The following is a 21,782-nucleotide window of genomic DNA, read 5'->3' on the forward strand; positions in this document are numbered from 1 at the left end:
ACCCAACCCCATCCTAACGATTTCTGTTTGTGAAAACCAAAATAAAGAATTTACAAAAAAAGAAAATAATTTTTTTTAAATGAAAAACATTACACATATTTGGTATCGCCGCGTCGGTAACGAACCCATCTATAAAACAATTATGTTATTTATCCCGCACGGTAAACGCCGTAAATAAAGAACAAAACAATGCCAGAATTGCTGTTTTCTGTTCATCCTGCCTTCAAAAATAATTTATAAAAAGTGATCAAAAAATCGCTTGTACTCCAAAATAGTACCAATAAAATCTAGAAGTCGTCCAGCAAAAAACAAGTACTCATACAGCTGCATCGGCGGAAAAATAAAACAATTATGGCTCTTAAAACATGGCAACCCAAAAACAAATAATTTTGAAAAATTTGTTTTTACTGTGTAAAAGTAGTAAATTTGGTATCGTTACAATCGTAATGACCCGCTGAATAAAGTTATTGTGTTATTTATACAACACAGTAAACAACGTAAATCTAAGACGCAAAAAAGAGTGGCGAAATGTATGTTTTTTTTTCCATTACCCCCCAAAAAAAGTTAATAAAAGTTAATCAATATATTACATGTACCTGAGAATGGTGCTATTAAAAAATACAACTTGTCCCGCAAAAAACAAGACCGTATACAGCTATGTCGACGCAAAAAAAAAAGAGTTATAGCTCTTCGAATGCGACGATGAAAAAACTTAAAAAATAGGCTGGTCATGAAGGGGTTAATGAATCGCTCTCCTGTGTTTTATAATAGCCATGTGTATGACAGATGAGGGCAGCTGTACATGTGTGACTGACTACAGACAGAATTTTGCCTTACCAAGGTAAATCACATGTTGGACTGGGCAGACCTGGCACAGCTGGCATTTATCATTTGTGCACCATTTTAAAAAATATACTCTGCTCATCTCTCAGGTAAATGACAATGTTTATCTAGTGATAAAACTGCCCGCAGAAACGGAATTTATACTTGGTAATAATATATATTTCAAAACTGTAGCACAAAAAACTGGGCTTGTTGTCTATAGCAACCAATCAGAGATCAGCTTTTATTTCTGAAACTGCTCTGCTAAAATTAAAGCTGCACTGTGAATGGTTACTAGACTGTTTTGCTAAACGAGGCTCTGCGCTGCAATAGTTTGGCGCTAATGGGGAGTAGATAAATGCCCCCTAGAGAGTAAACCTTCATCCTGCAGCTAAAAGCCGGAAATCTCCATCACTGGGCAGGAGAAAAATACTGCCGAAAGTTTCCGGAAACTTCCGAAGAGCCGCGACTGTAGCACTGTGTAAGGTGAGAGCCAGTATCAGTGGGCGGGGCCAGTGCCCGCAGTGATCGGGTCCCGGGCGCAGAGTCAGCCAGTGAGTTCTAGCTCTTAACATGGGTGCGTGTCTGGGAGTGTGCTCTCTCCTCAGCTGTGTAAGTAGCCGTCACCTTCCTCTTCTTCTATTACTTCTGTAGCTGGCTTGATATGCGTGTCTTCTTTTCCCTGTCTTCCCTCGTCATCAGGCTCATATTACACCCCATAACCGTATACAGTGACTCTATACAATAGTCACATATAGCCGGAACCTTTGTGTAGATTGAGCGCTGGTATCGCATTGTTTGATACTTTGTAGACGGCGGGGCTATATATGGGATTGTTATTGCCGTGAGCGAGTTCATGGTAACCAAACCGACGGCATTCTGCTGCGATACATCTAGTTAGATGCGAGTCATATCTTGTATGTGGCTAATACATGTGAATGGGGATGTCTCCCTCTGGAATAAATGTACACGACCAGGTTGTGTTCACACAGGTCGATTTTGTTGCGTTTTTTCTCTCTGAGTTGTACTACAGGGGCTGGATGTGCAGGATTGGTGACTGGGAATTGATGTGTTCTGATAACACCTGTCCATGTGCCCTATAGGGCTTATAAATGTCACTACTTGGGACCCTGCCCTATGTCACTGCAAAATGTTAGACATACACAGGGGCTGTAGTGGAAATGTATGGTCAGGCGGAACTTATCCCGGGATCGCAATGGGTTTCTGGATCTATGGTGATCACCTGATTTCTGGGTTGCCGGGCCCCCTCCAGATCCCGTTTCTGCCCTATGTTTATCGTGCACTTCGGGAAAGCTACTGACGTACATATTGGACGTGTCAATAGGGCTCTATTAGGCTCCGTTCACATCTGCGTCGGGACTCCGTTCATCGGTTCCGTCTGAGCTTTCTGTCAGGGGAACCCATGAACGTAATCCAGACTGAAACTTGTCGCCGTTGTGTAAGGGTTCCGTAGTTTTTACGGAATGAATAGCGCAGTAGACTACGGTATTGATTACGTCAAAAGACGGAACCCTTACACAACGTTGACAAATGGAAGCTGTTTGCGCCGAATCCGTCACCATTGAAATCAATGGTGATTCAAACGCAAACCTATAGTTTCCGTTTGTTTCAGTTTGGATTCCGTTCATGGGTTCCCTGACGAAAAGCTCAGACGGAACCCACGAACGGAGCCCCGACGCAGATGTGATCGAAGCCTTAGCCCGATGGAGCTCAGTCAGACTGGTATATGTCAGTATACCTTTTTTTTTTTTTTTAAAGAAAGGAATAGCGTAGAAGATTACGCTATTCCATCCTGTGGGGTCCTGCAGAAACGTGAGGGCCTATAGGGGACAGGTGCCGCTGTTAGGCATCCGTCACAGGTGTATGTCGGGAAACTCGAGTGATGTAACTGTCCATATATAGACGGTGATGTCACTGGAGCTTCCCGAGGGCCGGAGTCCACGAGCAAAGCATCAGGTAGCACTCTGCCTAGGGGGTGAGAGGGGGTCGGGGCCGTTCCAACGGAAGGCAATAACATGGCAAGGGTGTAAAAAGGCTTCTCATAAGTGTTGTATTTTCCCCTGTTGACTTTAACGTGGATGAAAAATAGTCAGGAAAACTACTCTGCGTTACAATAGGAAATGAACAAACTTACAGGACAGTGCACACTTGCTGGTATGTGATCCTTTTTTTACATGATAATTGTAACCATCATAAAGGATGTTGTGAAATTGCGTTGCATAAATAGCAGTTGATCACACATCATAGCCTTTGGTAATAGGCAGCAGATCACATCTGATGTGAAGATAAAGCTTGCAGCACTTTGCTGTCTGTGTGTAATATGAAAATATATATATATATATCTCTCCTTGACCGTAGAGTGATCGTCTGCTTTCGTGTAGATGTGATGAGTCATACAACATTTGAATCATCCAGTAGAGCTACAGGTCTAGTACAACACATGTATTTGTTTCCCTGTGGTCGGAGTTGGGCTGAAACTTCAGCTATGTGGCTGTATATTCGTAAACGTTTCACTTGGATCTCATGTATACCGCTGCATTACGGATTTCTTTATTTCTGTCACTTATATAGCACCATCATGAAATTGTTGTTGCTGACTGTCCCCATTGCGTTTCACAATGTCAAATCGTTATCTGTAGCGAGTCACGGTAGCAGCAAAGTGGATGAGATTTGAACAGATCTCATCCACGCACTACGTAAAAAAAAAACAGCCGAAAAACAAACGTTCATAAATTGACCTGCTGCGCGGTTTTTCAATCCACAGCCTGTCAATTTATGTTGCGGAATCGCTGGTTTTCTGTTGTGGGTTTTCCCCATTGAATTCAATGGGAGGTAAAAGCTGCAACAAATGGCAGATGTTTCTATTTTTGCGGCCGAAAAACTGCGATTCCACTGCCAAGATCGCATCTCAAAAAAAAAAAATCTCATGCTTAGCCCTTATTCAGACAAACGTGTGTCAAATTGGCCGATTTGTACCCATGCAGGCCCCGTTTTCACTAATCCCTCATAGACTTTAGACTATTGAGGTATCCATGAAAAACAATGGGACATGTCCTATTTGTTCACGGGCTGTTCACACGGTCCCTGAAAACAGCCATGTGAATAGCCCCATAGAAATAACGTAAGAATACGGCCGTCACACAGACTATTTTAACATTCATCTGAATAAGCCCTTACCCAGATCTCTCTGCGCCCGCGTTCAGGCCGGCCTCATACAGTATACATCAGACCCTGTAAAGGGCCTTTAAACGAGCGCCATTCGACCTGTAATTTTCGGCGATCAGCACTTGTGATGGACATGTGTAATGCCAGCTTTATAGGTGACCTGTGAACCAGGATCTCGTGTTCAGTTTGTTTTTCAGGGAAATATCTATTAGCGTTCCAAATGAATGGAAACATTCTTCTATGATCCAGAAGCTGAAATCACATCCTGATCATGTCCAACTAAATATAAACGTCTTGGGTACATTTTGTTTTCTACATTTTTTTGTTTAAATAGCAAGAAAATTATTTTTCTGCCCTTTTCACACCAAAAAAAAAAATGTGGCAAACGTTTATGGCATAAATGCCCCATGTCAGCCTACCCTTTCGGCTCTGTCTGGGGACAAGTCATTCACCTGTGCCAGATTTCTTGCATAGAAAATTAAAAGGCCCAAAAGTTTGCAAATTTATTATAATTTACGACTAAAAGTTGGCATGAATTATTGTGGAAATCTACGCAAGGAGTAAGTGGCAAAAAACGGACTAAATTGCTCTCTGTTGACTTCAATAACAAGCAGAGGCGGTTTTTTTCCTGAACTGCTTTTAGCCGCTTGCGGGCAAAAAAGCAGCATGTCCTTTCTTGCCGCGGTTTCCACTTCTGACCACCTACTGAAATCAATGGGAGGCAGAAAAAAATCTGCGGCACTAGTTTCAGAGCGTTTTTCACGGCGTATTTTACCCGTGGTCCTTGCATTAGCCTCAGTAGGCGCTGGTGAAAAGCACCACGAAAAATGTGCAAGCAGTTCAAAAATCTGCATCAAAATTCCTGAGGGAATTCTGAGGCAGATTTTTTTTCTGCCTTCAAATAACTGTGTGAACAGGGCCTAATGCATATCCACAGATCACATTTTTAGCTTTCCGTCTCACTGAAAGAAAAAGTAACACGTTACTACTACCTGATGCGGTTATTCTGCCGCAAAAATAGCGTCGGATAGCCACATGCAGATTTTCCTTGTTGAATGGGGCTAATCTGCATGCAGAAAGGTGGCAGAAATCAGAGGGTTAGCCGTGGATTTCTGCCACAGATTCTAGGGAATTCCACGGCCGATATTTTTCTTCAGGAAAAATCTGTCGTGTAAACATAGCCTCAGTTGCTTTTTGACACGTTTCAATGTTTCAAACCACCAGCGAATGTTCAGTGGTTGGAAAAGATGTCGGCAAATATATGATGGACATACGGACCGTCCTCGCTGACTGCTACACAGTAATGACAATAATAACTGTCTTTATAAGTGCCAATTTGACAAGTCATGCCGCTAATAATATTTTTTTTACTGTGGGATGATCTGTCAAGATCAACATTGCGAGATGAACTTCTTTATTTTGTTGTACTTACACTCTGACACTCAACTATTGCTAATAATGTCAGACTGCAGGGACACACCCCATCGACTAGGAGAACCATAACATTCAGAGCCCACTCCATACATCACCCCCCACACTACGACATGCTATGAAGTAGTGGTGCGCGAAGGGGTTAATGCGCAGCGGATGGTGCGGTGTGAAAATTAACATTTTCCACTGATGTGCCATTTTATTCCACAATATGTTATGCCCAGTTTGTACCACTGAAGACAAATACCTCATAAAATATTAATCGGGTTCTCCTGGGTATGACTATGCCATATCGGTGGACGTAAACTGCTGCTTGGGCACGCTGTAGGGCTTAGAAGGGAGGGAGCGGCATTTGGCTTTTGGAGCACAGATTTTGCTTGGTAGTTCTGTTTGGGGTATTGCTGGTATTTGAGTTATGATGTGGGGGCATATGTTATCTGTGCGGGGTACATCAGGGCATAATAAGAGGGTATGATAATGGGGTAAATAAATAATAATCTGCAGATATGTGGCTGTTGGCGCACTGATAAATGGTGCCCAATCTTATCCACTTTTGGGCACGCTGCACATTTTGCATCGCCATATTCTGAGAGCCACAATTTCTTTATTTTTTTCTCCACCGGAGCAGTGTGGGGCTTATTTGTTGCGTTACAATCTGTAGTTTTCATTGGTACCATTTTGGGGTACATGCGTTATTTATTTTTGTTTTTATTCCGTTTTTTGGCAAGCAAGGTGACCAAAACCATCTATTCTGACTGTTTTTTTTATTCATTTTTTTTTTTTTTTAATGGCATTCACCCTGGGCTATAAATGACCATTTTACTTTATTCTGCGGGTCGATGCGATTACGGCAATACCATATGTATATAGTTTTTTTTTTAATGTTTTGCAGCATTTGCGCAATAAAATCACTTATTTATAAAATTTATTTTTTGTCGCCATATTCTGAGAGGCATAACTTTTTTTTTATTTTTCAGTCAAAGCTGTGTAAGGGCTTATTCACCCGAACGTGTTATACGTCCGTGCTACGTGTGTGCGCTGCGTGAAACTCATGACATGTCCTATATTTGCCAGTGTTTCGTGCAGCACGCACCCATTGAAGTCAATGGGTGCGTGCAAATCACACTCGGCACACGGAAGCACTTCCGGGTGCCGCGCGTGATTTGGGCAACAGTAGTAAAAACGATAAATGAAAACAGAAAAGCACCACGTGCTTTTCTGTTCGTAAGCATAAAACCAGAGAGTCATCATGATGCCGGATGCGCGAAAATCACGCAGCCGCGCACCATATGCTGATGACGCACGGCGCTTTTTCGTGTGCAAAACTGACATGTCCGTGTGAATAAGGCTTAGGGCTTGTTTTTTGTAGGAAGGGTTGTAGTTTTTATTGGTACTATTTTGGCGCACATGCAAATTTTTTAGCACTTTTTATTGTATATTTTGGGAGGGGTGGTGATCAAAAAATAGCATTGTTTTTGTACTTATTTTTTTGCGCAGTTCACCGTGTGGGAAAAACAATATTATAGCTTTATAGTTGGGGTCGTTACAAACGCGGTGATACCAAATATGTGTACTTTTTTTAACGTGTTCATTTTTTTCCTATAATAAAAATCTAATTTATAGGGAAAAAAAGGATTATTTGTTTATGGAACTAATCTTTTATTTTTACTTGTCCTACTAGGGGACATTTAGACTTGCAGCTCTGATCGCTGCTGGAACACATTACACTACCTACGTAGTGTAATGTATTCTAACTGTCATTGTGACGTGACAGTCACACTGACAGGCTGGTCCTCCTAGGCTTCAGTACATGGCAGCCCGGAGGTCATTGTCTGTTGCTATGCAAAGAGTGAAAAACATGGCTGGTTCCGCACCAAAATCGACACAAAATCCTCCTGTATTACCAAAATCGACACAAAATCCTCCTGTATTAGGCAGGGCTTAAAAGGCTCATATCCTTGGCAGATCTGGTGGCCTTTGTTAGGCTCCCGGCTGCCAACGCATCCGTGAACCTGCACCATCTCTGCGCCGTATGTTGACTTATCAAAAGAAAGAAAAAAACTACAATAAGTGAATTTGCTCGGCCTAAGGCTCTATTCACACGACAGGGTCTGCGTGTCGGCCGATAAAAACGGCAGTTTTGGGCCGTTTTTTCTCAGCAGTTTTGCATCCGTTTCAGTTCCGGGCTGTGTTTCTGTTTTTAACAGCCGATTTTGACCTGTTTTGCATCCGTTTTTTTTCCCTGTCCGTTTTAAAATTGGAGGAATTTCATTTTTAATTTTTTTTCCCTCACACTGCCCTCCTTGTGGAGAATGCCACACACTGCCCCCCCTTAGATGGCACCCCTGACTTCAATGTCAATATATGGACAGTGAAGTCGGGGACTTCTCCTGGAGCGGAATCCCCAATCTCCGGCCACAGCGTTGCTGAAGCTGTGGCTGGGGATTCCGCTCCTACAGGGAGCAAAAAAAATACCCTCCTCCTCACATGCACTTCACACTGTGAGGAGGAGGAGGGGAGAGCAAGTTCCGGACACGTTCGAGTGATGGCCGTGTATTACCCGGCCCTATAGACGTTGGCCGGGCAGCTGGGACAGTGACCGAAAATACGGCATGTCCCATTTATTGTTCCTACTGCGGCTGTGTGACAGCCGTTTTTTTAACGGTCATCACACGGCTGGGAAACCCTGACGTGTGAATAGGGCCTTAGATTATGGAAAGTACAATCTTTTGTCTATATATAAAATTGATATACATGGTTTAATTATCCATACAGGAGCTAGTAACTTAACCAAAAATAATCAAAACATTTTTTTGTTTGTTGACACTTGTTGTAGTCCCCAAATGTCAGCGCCTTTGTTGTGCCTGCAGTTAGAAATAACATGAAACCTCATGAACTGTCACAGGTCAGTCTGCGTTCGGTGTTTCAGTGCCGAATCCATTGAATGACCGACACCAACAGTACACTATGGAATCCATTGGCTTTAATGGGTTTCGTCAGATTTTTGTCATTCTGTCTACCGTTTTGCTGGACAAAGTATTGCTGTTTTATCCAACATTTTTGACCAGATCATGTGAGCATTACAGAAGTGAATGCAATTCTGAAAGTAATGGCTGGCTGGAAAGTGGGAGGGAGGGACACTGTTGCTAGATGGCGTTCCTTTCCCAAGAGAAAATGTAGTGTGCAAGATTAGATTCCTTCAAACGTTCTTTCTCTTCGGGTATGTTCAGACGGTGACGTTAATAACGGTGATTGATAAAGATCAATGATAAACAATATTTGAGTGCCCTTTTTATTCACACACCATAATTGGTTAGTTTAAACCTCCCTTGAGCATGCTACCTATTTCTGTGGCTGTAGCATGTGGTTTGCGGAAACCCCATGCATGGGATGCAGACTGTCATCGGATTTGGGGTATGTTCACAAAGGGCAGATATGCTGCGTAAAAGCACACAATGTATCCACCCTGTGCGCCGCAGGGCATTCTGGCTGAAAAACCGCACCCAATTGTGGTGCAGTGTTTCGGCCTGGAATGTCCGCTGCAGAAATTCTGCACTGAAAAAAAGAAATATACTCACCATTGCGACGCGTCCCTCTGACGTTTCATCCCATGTGACTGCTGCAGCCTGTGATTGGCTGCAGCGGTCACGCGGGATGAATCGTCATTTGCAGCGGAATGGCTGCTTTTCTGCCCAAAAAAAAGCAACATCTATTTGTTGTGGGTTTTACCCCCAGCCCCGGGTTTACGCAAATACATTTGACATGCTAATAAAAAAACGCACCGCAGGTCAGTTACTGAGCGTTTTTTCCCCCCGCTCCACATTTTACGCAGCGTGTGGATGAGATTTGTTTGATCTCATCCACTTTGCTGCTACTGTATTATGCTGCAGTTTTTCCGCAACTAATTCCGTTGCGGAAACGCCATAGTAATTGCGCTACGTGTGAACTTACCCTTGATAGATTTTGATGCGGAATCCGCACCAAATTTTACGTTTCATATTCAGCTAGGGTGAACAGTGCCTTAGGATATGTTCACGGGTGCACATTCATTCTGTTGTAGACTTTTTACGGTGCAGTCACAAGTGGCGTACTTGCTTTGTAATTCCGCAGTGTAAACATTCTATGGAAAACTTTGCAATGTAATGCAATGGGAAAAGTATTCCACAACGCAATTACTAGAGAGATCTGTCTGAGGTGCAGGATATTTTTCCCATTGGCATACATTGTAGTTTTCCACAGCGTATGTTTACGCTGCAGAAATACAAAGCAAATACGCCATGGGTGACTGTAAGGTTGGGCAATTATGACCTAAATCAAAATCCCGATTAATTGAACATGTAACCCCCGATTAATGAACGTTTATTTCGAACACACCCTTTTTTGCATGCCGCCCCTCCTATTTGCATGCTGCACCATTGAATTAATATCTATCCCCTGAGCCTGCTGTATAATACTGTAAATAACATACTCCCTGAAACTGCCTCCACACAGTATATTTCCCCCACACAGTATATTGCCCCATAGTGCTCCCCAGACATAATGCCCCCATAGCTGCCTCCTCACAGTATAATGCCCCTATAACTGCTCTCCACACAGTATAAAGCCCCATAGCTGCCCACTCAGCGAAAAATGCCCCATAGCACACAGATACAGTTGAAACCGGGGGAAAAAAATTGAAACGTGCAAGATGACGTTGGTTAATTGAGTTGAATTTCGGTTTACTTATTTATTTTTGGGATTAATTGCCCAGCCCTACTCTTATAGTATGATTAAAGGGCTTATCCAGGATCCAAAAATCACATTGCAATAATATATTTATGTGAAACGAAGTAACTTACTAATGTACTTTAACTTAAAATGCTGTACTAAATGGTGCAGTTCAAACATCCTTAATTGTTCCTGGAAGTGCTGGAGCTTTTCTAATCATGATGGCGCTCCGGCACGCTGCTTATCCATTGTCAGTTTTTCATGTCCATTTTGCATCAGTGTCTCTCCAAATGGATCTACTCTGTCAGGGTTTTTTGTCCCAATCCTCTGAAAACACCACAGTGCCCACAGGGCCGCCATATAGTGCCACACACCCTTGCAGATCGCAGCACCACACCTTGTAGATCGCAACACCACCCCCTCCCTTGTAGATAGCGGCCACTGTAGCTGCCATTAGGGGCTGAATCCCTGGCCAGAGGTTTCCGACACTTTGACCAGGGATGCAGCTCCTAGTGGGAGCTACAGTGGTGCGATCAACAAGAGGGGGGTGCCGGTGCGATCTACAAGGAGGGGTAGTATCTTCAGGGTGGTGTGGCTATATACTAGGAGTCTCTGCTACCCTACGGAACTGCTGTTCCATACTGTATCATGTTGTTCACTACAGAACAGCAGTTCTGTAGGGAAGCAGAGACCGAACAGCTTGTCAGACGGGGCAGAACAGGCAGTGACAAGGCGGCAGGGCGGAGCTTCCCCCTGCAGCACGGCGCCACTAAAAAAAATCTATTTAACGATTCTGTTAAACAGAATCGTCAGAGGCCTTGAGGGCGAATTAATCGGATTAAGTCGATTAATCGCCCAGCCCTACATGAAGCAAGCCCTCAGTTACGTGGGGCCGTGTCTGAGCATCATCATAATTAGAAAAGCTCCAGCACTTCCGGGAGTTTTTTCATGCTTAGCCCTGGTGTTTTTTCTAGTTCCCCTATCCTTCTAGCAAACAAAAATTAGTAAAACAGTTGTGCCTTATCTATAGTGGGACATGCTAAAAGAGAAAATTTGGTTCAGTAATCGCATGTGTCTAAACTGATGTGCTCCTCTGGTTTCTTACGTATATAGACGGGAAATTGCAAATTGCAAGTTGTAAAAAAAAAAAAGTGGAAATGGAGGTGAGACCACCCCACAGCCAACAAATTTTTACTATATTTTACACCAGAAGCTGGTGTAAATTATAGTGGAAATCTACTCCAGCTAGAAGAAGATATATTTACCTTTGTGGCGCTTGGACAGCTAGAGATGCACTTAGTTTTATTAGGAGGCCTGTATGGGTATGTTCACACGGCGGGGGTCCGTAACGGCTGAAATTACGGGGATGTTTCAGCCTGAAAACATCCCCGTAATTTCAGCCGTACCGGCATGTGCAGGCGCTTGAACGCCGCGTCAATTACGGCCGTAATTAGCGCTGCTATTCATTGGAGTCAATGAATAGCGGCTCCAATTACGGCCAAAGAAGTGACAGGTCTCTTCTTCTACGCGGGCGTCTATTTACGCGCCATCATTTGACAGCGGCGCGTAAATATACGCCTCGTGTGAACAGACAAACGTCTGCCCATTGCTTTCAATGGGCAGATGTTTGTCAGCGCTATTGAGGCGCTATTTTCAGACGTAATTCGGGGCAAAAACGCCCGAATTACGTCCGTAAATAGGCCGTGTGAACATACCCTATTTCTTAGAGGCTCTGTCACCACATTATAAGTGGCCTATATTGTACATGAGGTGATCGGCGCTGTAATGTAGATTACAGCAGTGTTTTTTTATTTAGAAAAACGATCATTTTTGACGGAGTTATGACCTATATTAGCTTTATGCTAATGAGTTTCTCAATGGACAACTGGGCGTGTTTTACTATATGGCCAAGTGGGCGTTGTACAGAGGAGTGTATAACGCTGACCAATCAGCGTCATACACTTCTCTTCATTTACACTGCAGATAGCGATATAGCTATATCGCTATGTGCAGCCACATAAACACACTATAACGTTACTGCAGTGTCCTGACAATGAATATAAATGACCTCCAGCCAGGACGTGATGTGTATTCAGAATCCTGACATTTCTGTAGCGTCTGTGTGATATTTACAGCAAGGCAAGCGTAATCTCGCGAGATTACGATGTAATCTCGTTTTAAATGACAGGTTACGCTTGTCTTGCAGTAAATATCACACAGACGCTACAGAAATGTCAGGATCACGTCCTGGAGGTAATGTATATTCATTGTCAGGACACTGCAGTAACGTTATAGTGTGTTTATGTGGCTGCACATAGCGATATAGCTATATCGCTATCTGCAGTGTAAATGAATAGAGAGGAGTGTATGATGCTGATTGGTCACTGATTGGTCAGCGTCACACACTTCTCTCCACAACGCCCACTTGGCCAAAAAGTAAAACACGCCCAGTTGTTCATTAAGAAACTCATTAGCATAAAGCTAATATAGGTCATATATCCGTCAAAAATCATTGTTTTTCTAAATAAAAAACACTGCTGTAATCTACATTACAGCGCCGATCACATCATGTACAATATAGGCCACTTATAATGTGGTGACAGCCTCTTTAATATAAAAATCTCTAGCATAAAATGGACACAATTTATTAAGATTGGCCTATGAAAATCCAGTCTTGATAAATTCCCCCTTGTTTTACTGTCTCCACTACATGCTGCTTTCTTGTTTCAACTTGTGGATGCGTTGGGTAGAAAGCTGGAAAACTCTGCACTGCAATTTTTTTTTTTTTGTGCCCTGAGCCTCTTGGCTTCAAATCTAAGCAGCCTTTTTGTTTCAGTGCCGCCTTCCCCCTTACTCAGGCCTCCTATGTCTGGTGAACAGCTGAATCTTCACACACTCTCAATTACTTATTCACCTCTCTGAAATGTTCTTATTTCTTCTACATTAGGGATGTGTTCTTTCCTGTGGTTTGTGGTGTTTTATTCCAAAAATATATTTTTTTAAGCCAACTTTACCTTGGTACTTTGCTTTGTCTTAATCATACGTATGTCGGCATTGGGCACAATTAATGCTTTACTATTATCTCTCTTTTTATAGGCTTCCTGTCTGTGTGGTACAGCACCATGCCTCCTCTGTGGATGTTGCCCGTCTACAAAGAGTTCAACTTTAACCCGCCTGACTTTCTCACTCTTCCTTCTTCTTGGAACCTTAGTGGCCTGTATTATGATCATACCTGGAGTGGAAGTGGGACTTAAAAAGGTAAACGGAATTCTCATTGGAAACGAGCGCGGACAGTGTGACTCCAACGACATGCAGGGAAAACCTTACAGGAAGCATCTCAAATTTTAAAAAGAAATACAATGTTTTTTATAACTTGAGGTGCTGAATATTCATTCGTATCTTAGAATATCTTGTGGTTTTTATTAGGACAATCATTTTTATATGGATGATGATCTGCTAGTTGGAAATAATGATCATATAATAACATAATCATTAAAGAAAGATGAGAAGAAAGGCAGTGATTAAAATGTCTGTGTTTTTTGCAAGCAGTGATGGACAGTCTCTTGTATACAATGTTTTTTGCTAAATTTTTTATATACTTGAACTACATGAAACATGATATCCAGTCTGTTTAAACTAGCAGTGCCTAGTCTATTGCCAGCCATATATACAGGCAGGCAGTAAACAGATGATTGTTTTTTTTTGGTTATAATAGTCATTTTTGCCCCACTATGGCTGAGCTTACATGGAGCGTTTTTGTTGGGGTTTTGTTTTATAAACTTCTGTGTCTCTCAATGGGAGTTAATCAACCAAAACAAGAAAAAAGGCATGCTAAAAATGGAACAAAAATTCACCATGTGAACCCAGCCTAATAACGTCAATTAGTAGGTTAAATACGCACTGCACTTTGAACAAACTTTGCATAAGTCAAGTGTACAAGCAGATCCACTTCTTATATATTAGAAGAAATATATATTAGAAGAAAATGCCTCTTTCCCCACTAATCCGGCTTCTTTCCTCCTACCCCTTTCCCCCTCCTAACTGTTCACTCCCTCTGAATGTACGGCTTTCTCCGAGATAAGATGGAGTCTCCGCTTACTGAAGGATCAGGTTATAGCTGCCCATAGAAGTCCATGGAGGAGGGAGTAAAAGCAAAGTGAGACACACACACACACACACACACACACACACACACACTCACTCTCTGTCTCTCGTCACCCCAGTTCTGGATTCTCAGCTACACTTCTCAGTACTGCTGTGTTATGTCCTCAATGTTGCTGCTATTTCTATATATGTGATCGAGATAGGAGAGCAGAATGTTCTCTTCTCTGTTTGAGCTTTGTATGGTAGAAATGATAGCAGTTAGGCTACACCCATTAGCTCAGAGAATACTGAGAATTTGAGAGCGCCTGTAGAGGGGAAAACTGCTAAAAAAGAAAAAATGCATAATAAAAGTCATATAATGGCCAAAAATGTCTCCTGTACACAAGAAATCTTATCTTGAAAAGTCTTCTGAAAGTTTAGATACGCTTTAAAAAGCTGCGCTTCGCCACCCACACAACTGTACTTCTATGGGCTAGTTTCTTAAGGTGCAATGGTTCTGTTTTCTGGACTGCCATCTTCATTCCAGAGGGAAAGAAATAGAACACCAGGCCTCGACATGGTGACACTCCTATATATATATATATATATATATATATATATATATATATATATATATATTTGTCAGACTCCCAGCTTTGGCGGCTGTTGGTAATACAGAGATCTTGCAAACCTCTAAATAGGGAGGCACGGTAAGGCAGACATTGTGGCATTTGGCTTGGTCTGAGCAGGGTTGTGGAGTCAGTAAACCAAACTTCTGACTTTGACTCCTCTATTGTTCCACTGTCATACTCCCGCTCCAACTCCTTCGTAAATGGATCATGTATAATAAGCCTGGATGGGAATAAAATAAATATTTAAAGTGTATTTACTATATATTAAGTACTTGCCTTCGTACTCACTACCTGTTACCTCTAGCAGTTCAGAGATGACTGCAGGCATGCACAGTCAGGGACGATTTAACCATAGGGCAAACGGTGCAACTGCACTCGGCCACTGGTGGCGGCTCTATTTTCAACTGTTTGCGTACTCTGGAAGCAGACACAGTTGAAAACTTGTACAGTGGATTTGGGGATAAACACCCAAAGACAGGCTGGAAAGCGGCATTGTTGCATCCCTTACCTTTATTGGTTGTCTGCCTCTGCCTTCCTTCTTCCCTTCTGTATCAGTCTGGCCATTCTCCCTTCTGTAGTTCTGTTCAATGGTGTGCGGCTCACTGCAGCGCCAATGAGTACTTTAGCGTTCCCAGTTGTCGGGGAGACAAAGTTTTGCAGGCGGCCAGGCTAGGAGGGAGGAGGAGCGCAGCGTCCGCTCGTTTTGAGCCAAGTGCTGTTTGGGCTTGGTGGTGCCATGCTATCTGGGCGTTGAGGAGGAAGGGGATATAGGAGCAGGAATGAGGGTTGCACAGCAAAGTGGGAGACTGTGATAAGTTCAGGACGCTACAACACAGCCCTGGTACTTAAGCCCTCAGTGCAGCCCAATCACCGGAAACAAAGACAATGCTAACCCTCAGTGCTCCAGTCTGTTCAAGAGGGGGCCCATTCATGAAAGTTTTGCACTGGGCCCACCAAAGTGTTAAAATGACCCTGCGCCCAGTTGTGAACTTGCTCTTCTGGTCTGTAGAGGAGGAATTTCACTACTGAGCATGTGAAGCAGAGATACGGACATTTTAATGAAGCGCCTTGGCGCAGCAGCATGAAGTTGCTTAGTCTTACGGTCCTGTTTCACGATATCGGCCATGAAAATGAGCGCCGATCAACGACACCTTGTTGATCAGCGCTTGTTTGGTCCTTTCTCAAGGAGCATAGCTTGGTTACGTATGGAAACGAGTGATCGTTACTACGATCGCTCTTCCCTAGACATTTTCATCATGTCGGCAGCACATCTCTCTGTTTACGCAGGAAGATAGGTTGCAGACAACGATAATATTTACTGCTGCGTAAACTAGCACATCAGCCGATGAACGAGCATTTGCTTGTTCAACGGCTGATCGTTGCCCTGTTTACACAGGTCAATGATCGGGAATGAGTCCTCCTATTAACGCTCGTTGGTCTGTGTAAAAGGGCCTTAAAGGATACGAGAGAACAACAGAGCTGATAACGTGTATTTTATCACCACTAGAACATCCTAGTTATCACTGCTTTTGGATAAATAAGGGCATTAGATTGATAGAACATCACATATATTTATATGATAAAAATTTTAACTTTCCTAAATTTCTACGAATGTAAATATTCAACAAGCTATGCATTTAATGAATACAAAATTAATAATATTTAATATTTTTCTTTTGAAGCCCGAGTTGTTACATTTTTACTGTCTCTGACTCCACAGCCCTGGCTCTGAGGTCCGTTACTAAAAGGAGACCTGTCGGAAGAAAATGAAAACAGGCTCTTTATCCAGCATCTGTCACCTTGTTTTTAATTCAAATCAATTCTATTTTACTCTGGTTAAAGCCTACAAGACAAACCCTGTGTAGTCTGATCTTGCAGCTTAGCTTCATTTAAGTGAATGACTAAGTGCATGTTTGAGAGTGGCGCGGTGTCTGATAAAACTCCTAGTGGTTGGACTCACTGACCACACATTGATATAATAGCAGTTTAAACACTTCAGCACTAGTGTATTTTCCCCACCCTAAGACCAGATAACTTGGCATGCAAGGGTATATTCACACGTAGTTTTTTCAGGTGTATTTCTGAGCATAAAGGCCTTGAAATACGCCTGGAAAATCACAAGCAAAACGCCTACAAAAAGCTTCCCATTGAATTCATTAGAAAATACACTGCTGTTCACATGAGGTGTATTTTTATGCTGCTGAATAAAAAAAACGCCTTGTAAAAAGTAGCATGTCCCTTCTTGAGGCGCTTTTGGAGCTGATTTTCCATTGACACTATGAAAAACGCCTCAAAAGAGGCTTCAAATTAAAAGAAGCTTCAAAAAAACGCCTTGAAATCAGAGGCTGTCCTCCCTTGATAACCGCTCCGTAATCTTCAGCCACTTTTTGTATGTGTGAACATACCCTAAGGCTACGGTCACATCACACTATGTGAACACTTTCAGCATACGCCAAACGTAGCTATAGGCACCCATTTACCCGAAGGAGGCCAAAAGAGAGCCTTGGTTTAAAAGCTAGGACTTTATCCTAGACAAATGAAAAGCTCATTTCTAACAAAGTGTCAAAAGATTACAAAGAGTATTTTTGTTTGGGATTTTTTTTTTAAAACAGTCACAAGCAATAATGTGTTTTTATAGTCAAAATGGTGTGTGTGGTTATGGTGTGTAACATCCACACACATCCACACACATCCACACACATCCACACACATCCACACACATCCACACACATCCACACACATCCACACACATCCACACACACTTTGTATAACCTATGGTCTTAGGTGGTTGGTTCTGTGCAAGGTCTATGGTTTGGAGTATGTCACATGATTGCTGGGACAACCCCCCGCTAATAGGAAGCGTCATTAGTGCTTTCTGTGTACCGGCTACCATGCACCGCGAGTTATGAGTGTACCGCTTATATTAAGTTCCTGAAGAAAAATGGAATCTGTCAGATTAACAGCTCTAAAGATTTTTAATGATAAAACTCACAGATGCTTACTGTCATCTACCCAGCAACGAGAAACAATTGTTCCCGATTAATTTGTGGCCCTAAGATATGGTGATATCTTTGGCCCCCAAGAACTTTTATGAACATTATGACCAGATTAGTGGCTTTTTTTGAGTTTCCAGAATATAAATATTGTTCCATACTTTCACGGCTCATTACTGAATTGTTTCCTTCTGAATTCATCTTACAAAGGTCCTCTTAGGGTATGTTCACATGTTGTGAATTCTGTCCGGGTTTATGAGCGGATTCTGGGACTAAATCTGTACAAAGTCTATAACAATTCTGCTGGTAATGCATGTGAATGTTTTTTTCATTTATTACCCAGTCCCTTGCTGTGGAAAAAAATCTCCGTAGAATGTTCATTCACACAGATTCCGTTCTGAAAAGCCACAGAATAGATTGAACTTCAATGGCGCTCACCCTCATACGAATCCGTGTGCAAATCACAAAAACGTCAGGTTCAGCTAACCATGCCCTACAGGAGGGTCTAGAGAGGGTTACATACAGTACATTCTGGTCCTCTGGCAACCCTGGTTTCTAAAGCAGGACAACCTAAATAGAAATAGGACTCCATTGTGAAACCTGATTTATGTGGATGTGCCATAAATGCCTTAGATGGAAAAGCCCCATACATATAAACAGCAGGGTTAAAAGGGTTTAACCCCTTTTGCTGCCAGGGGTTTTGAAACATTTTGCACCTCTGGTAAGCCAGGACATTGTTCACACTTTTGAAATATACAAATAAAATCTAAATGACATGCTAAACTCCCATACCCTTCTATTTTCTGAGTCCATTACGGACGTAACATACTCGTGTGAATCCAGCCTAATTGTAAAAAATCCACAAAAAATTGAGTGGTTAAAAGTGTGACCTAAGCAGAAAATAAATGCACCACACACATCCTAAAAATAAAAGTTCAAAATGTATAGATTTCTACACACCACTTAGGCCTATGTCAACATGCACATTACTTAATAAAATCACCAGAATTTGAGACCAAAAATCTAGTTTTAAACTGGAAGCTTAAAAAAAAAAAAACAGGTGGTAACCTATAAAATGCACACCGTGAAAAGTAAGTGTACTCACTAACCTTATATATTTGCTGAAAGCAGACAACCTGACGACTGCGGGTCTCTTTACATGCTGCTGGCAGCCATGTCCACATTCATGTAACTTTGTGACAAACAGAAATTATTGGGAAAAAAAAAAATCAAGGGCTATGTACACCTTTATAAAATCTACCCTTTTTTTTTTTTATAAAAAAGTGTCATTGGTGCAACTTTCGAAATACTTTTGAGGTACAGCTTCTTTGTATACAAGAACAGCTGTATCTAGTGCTGAAACCTGTATCTGTCAGATCCACGGGACTGACGGGTTCAGTGTCAGTGGGTCCTGCATGTCTCCCAGTATCGAGATGCTATCAATCACATCTAAGTTCATCTGATGGATTCAGATCTTGCCGCACGATACATCTGTTCTGTACAAAATACAAAGCAGCTGTATCTCAAAAAGTATTTTGAAAGTAGCACCAATCACACAAATTGAAATAATAATTTTTATATATATATATATATATATATATATATATATATATATATATAATTTTTATTTTTTTTAAATATCTAAGGTGTACATAGCCTTTAAAACACACACATATGCCTAAAACGTGCATATAAGCGGAGATTTACACACAAAAATAATAGATCAAGGTGTATGTGTGTGTATGTATGTATGTGTATGTATATATATATATATATATATACATACATACACACCACAAGCTGCTACAGAAACATGAGCTTGTGCTCTCAAACGTTGAAACCATGGTCTTGCAATAATTGGCCATGATCCACAAATGTGATAAAAATATATACTGCACATGGCAAACTGCTACTAAAATCTTACTTTTTTTGAGAGCGCACAGAAAACAGTGTATAAGAAGCCAACTTAATAATTCATACGTGCAACTTTGCATCCAACAGTGATGATAATCAAAATTACATGAAAATTCAACTTTGTGACTGAAATGCGTACTTAATAGGGTTGAACGATCGTCTCCATATATTTTGCATCTTGTCAACCGCACATCCCTTGTTTATACAAGGAAATGTGCTACCAACAAGAGAATATTTTGGGCCGCATAAAAGATGCGATCAGCCAACAATCAACTAATTTTTGCACTGTATACCCAGTGATCTGTCACTTGTGTGCTAATATACACCGTGTTCCAAATTATTATGCACATTGGATTTAAGTGTCAAACATTTAATTATTAGTTTTTCAATTAAACTCATGAATGGTATTGTGTCTAAGGCAGGGTTCACACGACCTATTTTCAGACGTAAACGATGCGTATTACGCCTCGTTTTACGCCTGAAAATAGGGCTACAATACGTCGGCAAACATCTGCCCATTCATTTGAATGGGTTTGCCGACGTATTGTGCAGACGACCTGTAATTTACGCGTCGTCGTTTGACAGCTGTCAAACGACGACGCGTAAATTGACTGGCTCGGCAAAGAAGTGCAGGGCACTTCTTTGCCATGTAATTTGAGCCGTTCTTCATTGAACTCAAAGAGCAGCAGCTCAAGATATACGAGCGTCACAGACGCCTCGTATATTACGAGGAGGAGCATTTACGGCTGAAACGACGCAGCTGTTTTCTTCTGAAAACAGGCTGTCATTTCAGCCGTAAATGACAGCTAGCGTGTGAACATACCCTTAGGGCTCTTTGGATCATTGTAATCAATCTCAGACACCTGTGATAATTAGTTTGCCAGGTGTGCCCAATCAAAGGAAAACTACTTAAGAAGGACGTTCCACATTATTAAGCAGGCCACAGGTTTCAAGCAATATGGGAAAGAAAAAGGATCTCTCTGCTGCCGAAAAGCGTCAAATAGTGCAATACCTTGGACAAGGTATGAAAACATTGGATATTTCAGGAAAACTTAAGCGTGATCATCGTACTGTGAAAAGATTTGTGGCTGATTCAGAGCACAGACTGGTTAGTTCAGATAAAGGCATAATGAGGAAGGTTTCTGCCAGACAAGGTAATAGGATTAGGAGAGCAGCTGCTAAAATGCCATTGCAAAGCAGCAAACAGGTATTTGAAGCCGCTGGTGCGTCTTGAGTCCCACGAACCTCAAGGTGTAGGATCCTCCAGAGGTTTGCAAGTGTGCATAAAGCTATTATTCGGCCTCCCCTAAACAATGCTCAGAAGCAGAAACAGTTGCAGTGGGCTCAGAAATACATGAAGACTCATTTTCAAACCGTGTTGTTTACTGATGAGTGCCGTGCAACCCTGGACGGTCCAGATGGATGGTTGGTGAATGGCCACCATGTCCCAACAAGGCTGCGATGTCAGCAAGGAGGTGGCGGAGTCATGTTTTGGGCTGGAATAATGGGGAGAGAGTTGGTAGGCCCCTTTAGGGTCCCTGACGGTGTGAAAATGACCTCTTCAAAGTACATAGTTTATGACTGACCACTTTCTTCTGTGGTCCAAAAGAAAAACCATGCCTTCCGTAGCAAAATTAGCTTCATGCATGACAATGCACCATCTCATGCTGCAAAGAATACCTCTGTGTCATTGGCTGCTATGGGCATAAAAGGACAGAAACTCATGGTGTGGCCCCCATGTTCCCCTGACCTCAACCCTATTGAGAACCTTTGGAGCATCCTCAAGCAAAATATCTATGAGGGTGGGAGGCAGTTCACATCAAAACAGAAGCTCTGGGAGGCTATTCTGACATCCTTCAAAGATATTCGAGCAGAAACTGTCCAAATACTCACAAATTCAATGGATGCAAGAATTGTGAAGGTGATATCAAAGAAGGGGTCCTATGTTAACATGTAACTTGGCCTGCTAAGTTTTTTTGGATTGAAACGGCTTTTGATTTCTGTAAATATGACC

General features: G+C 42.0%; 1 protein-coding gene across 1 annotated transcript in view; it reads left to right on the plus strand.

Annotated features, from left to right (window-relative positions):
- Positions 1–1,367: 1,367 nt before the first annotated feature.
- SERINC2 (serine incorporator 2) overlaps positions 1,368–21,782 on the plus strand; it is a 40,328-nt gene continuing 19,913 nt past the window's right edge. The window contains exons 1-2 of the mRNA XM_075853387.1: positions 1,368–1,434; positions 13,243–13,404. Of these exons, the coding sequence (XP_075709502.1) occupies positions 1,396–1,434; positions 13,243–13,404 (201 nt within the window). The 5' untranslated portion in view covers positions 1,368–1,395. The remainder of the gene's footprint in view (positions 1,435–13,242; positions 13,405–21,782) is intronic.

The sequence above is a fragment of the Rhinoderma darwinii genome, chromosome 2, assembly GCF_050947455.1.
Source record: "Rhinoderma darwinii isolate aRhiDar2 chromosome 2, aRhiDar2.hap1, whole genome shotgun sequence".
In the NCBI taxonomy this organism is placed as follows: domain Eukaryota; kingdom Metazoa; phylum Chordata; class Amphibia; order Anura; family Rhinodermatidae; genus Rhinoderma; species Rhinoderma darwinii.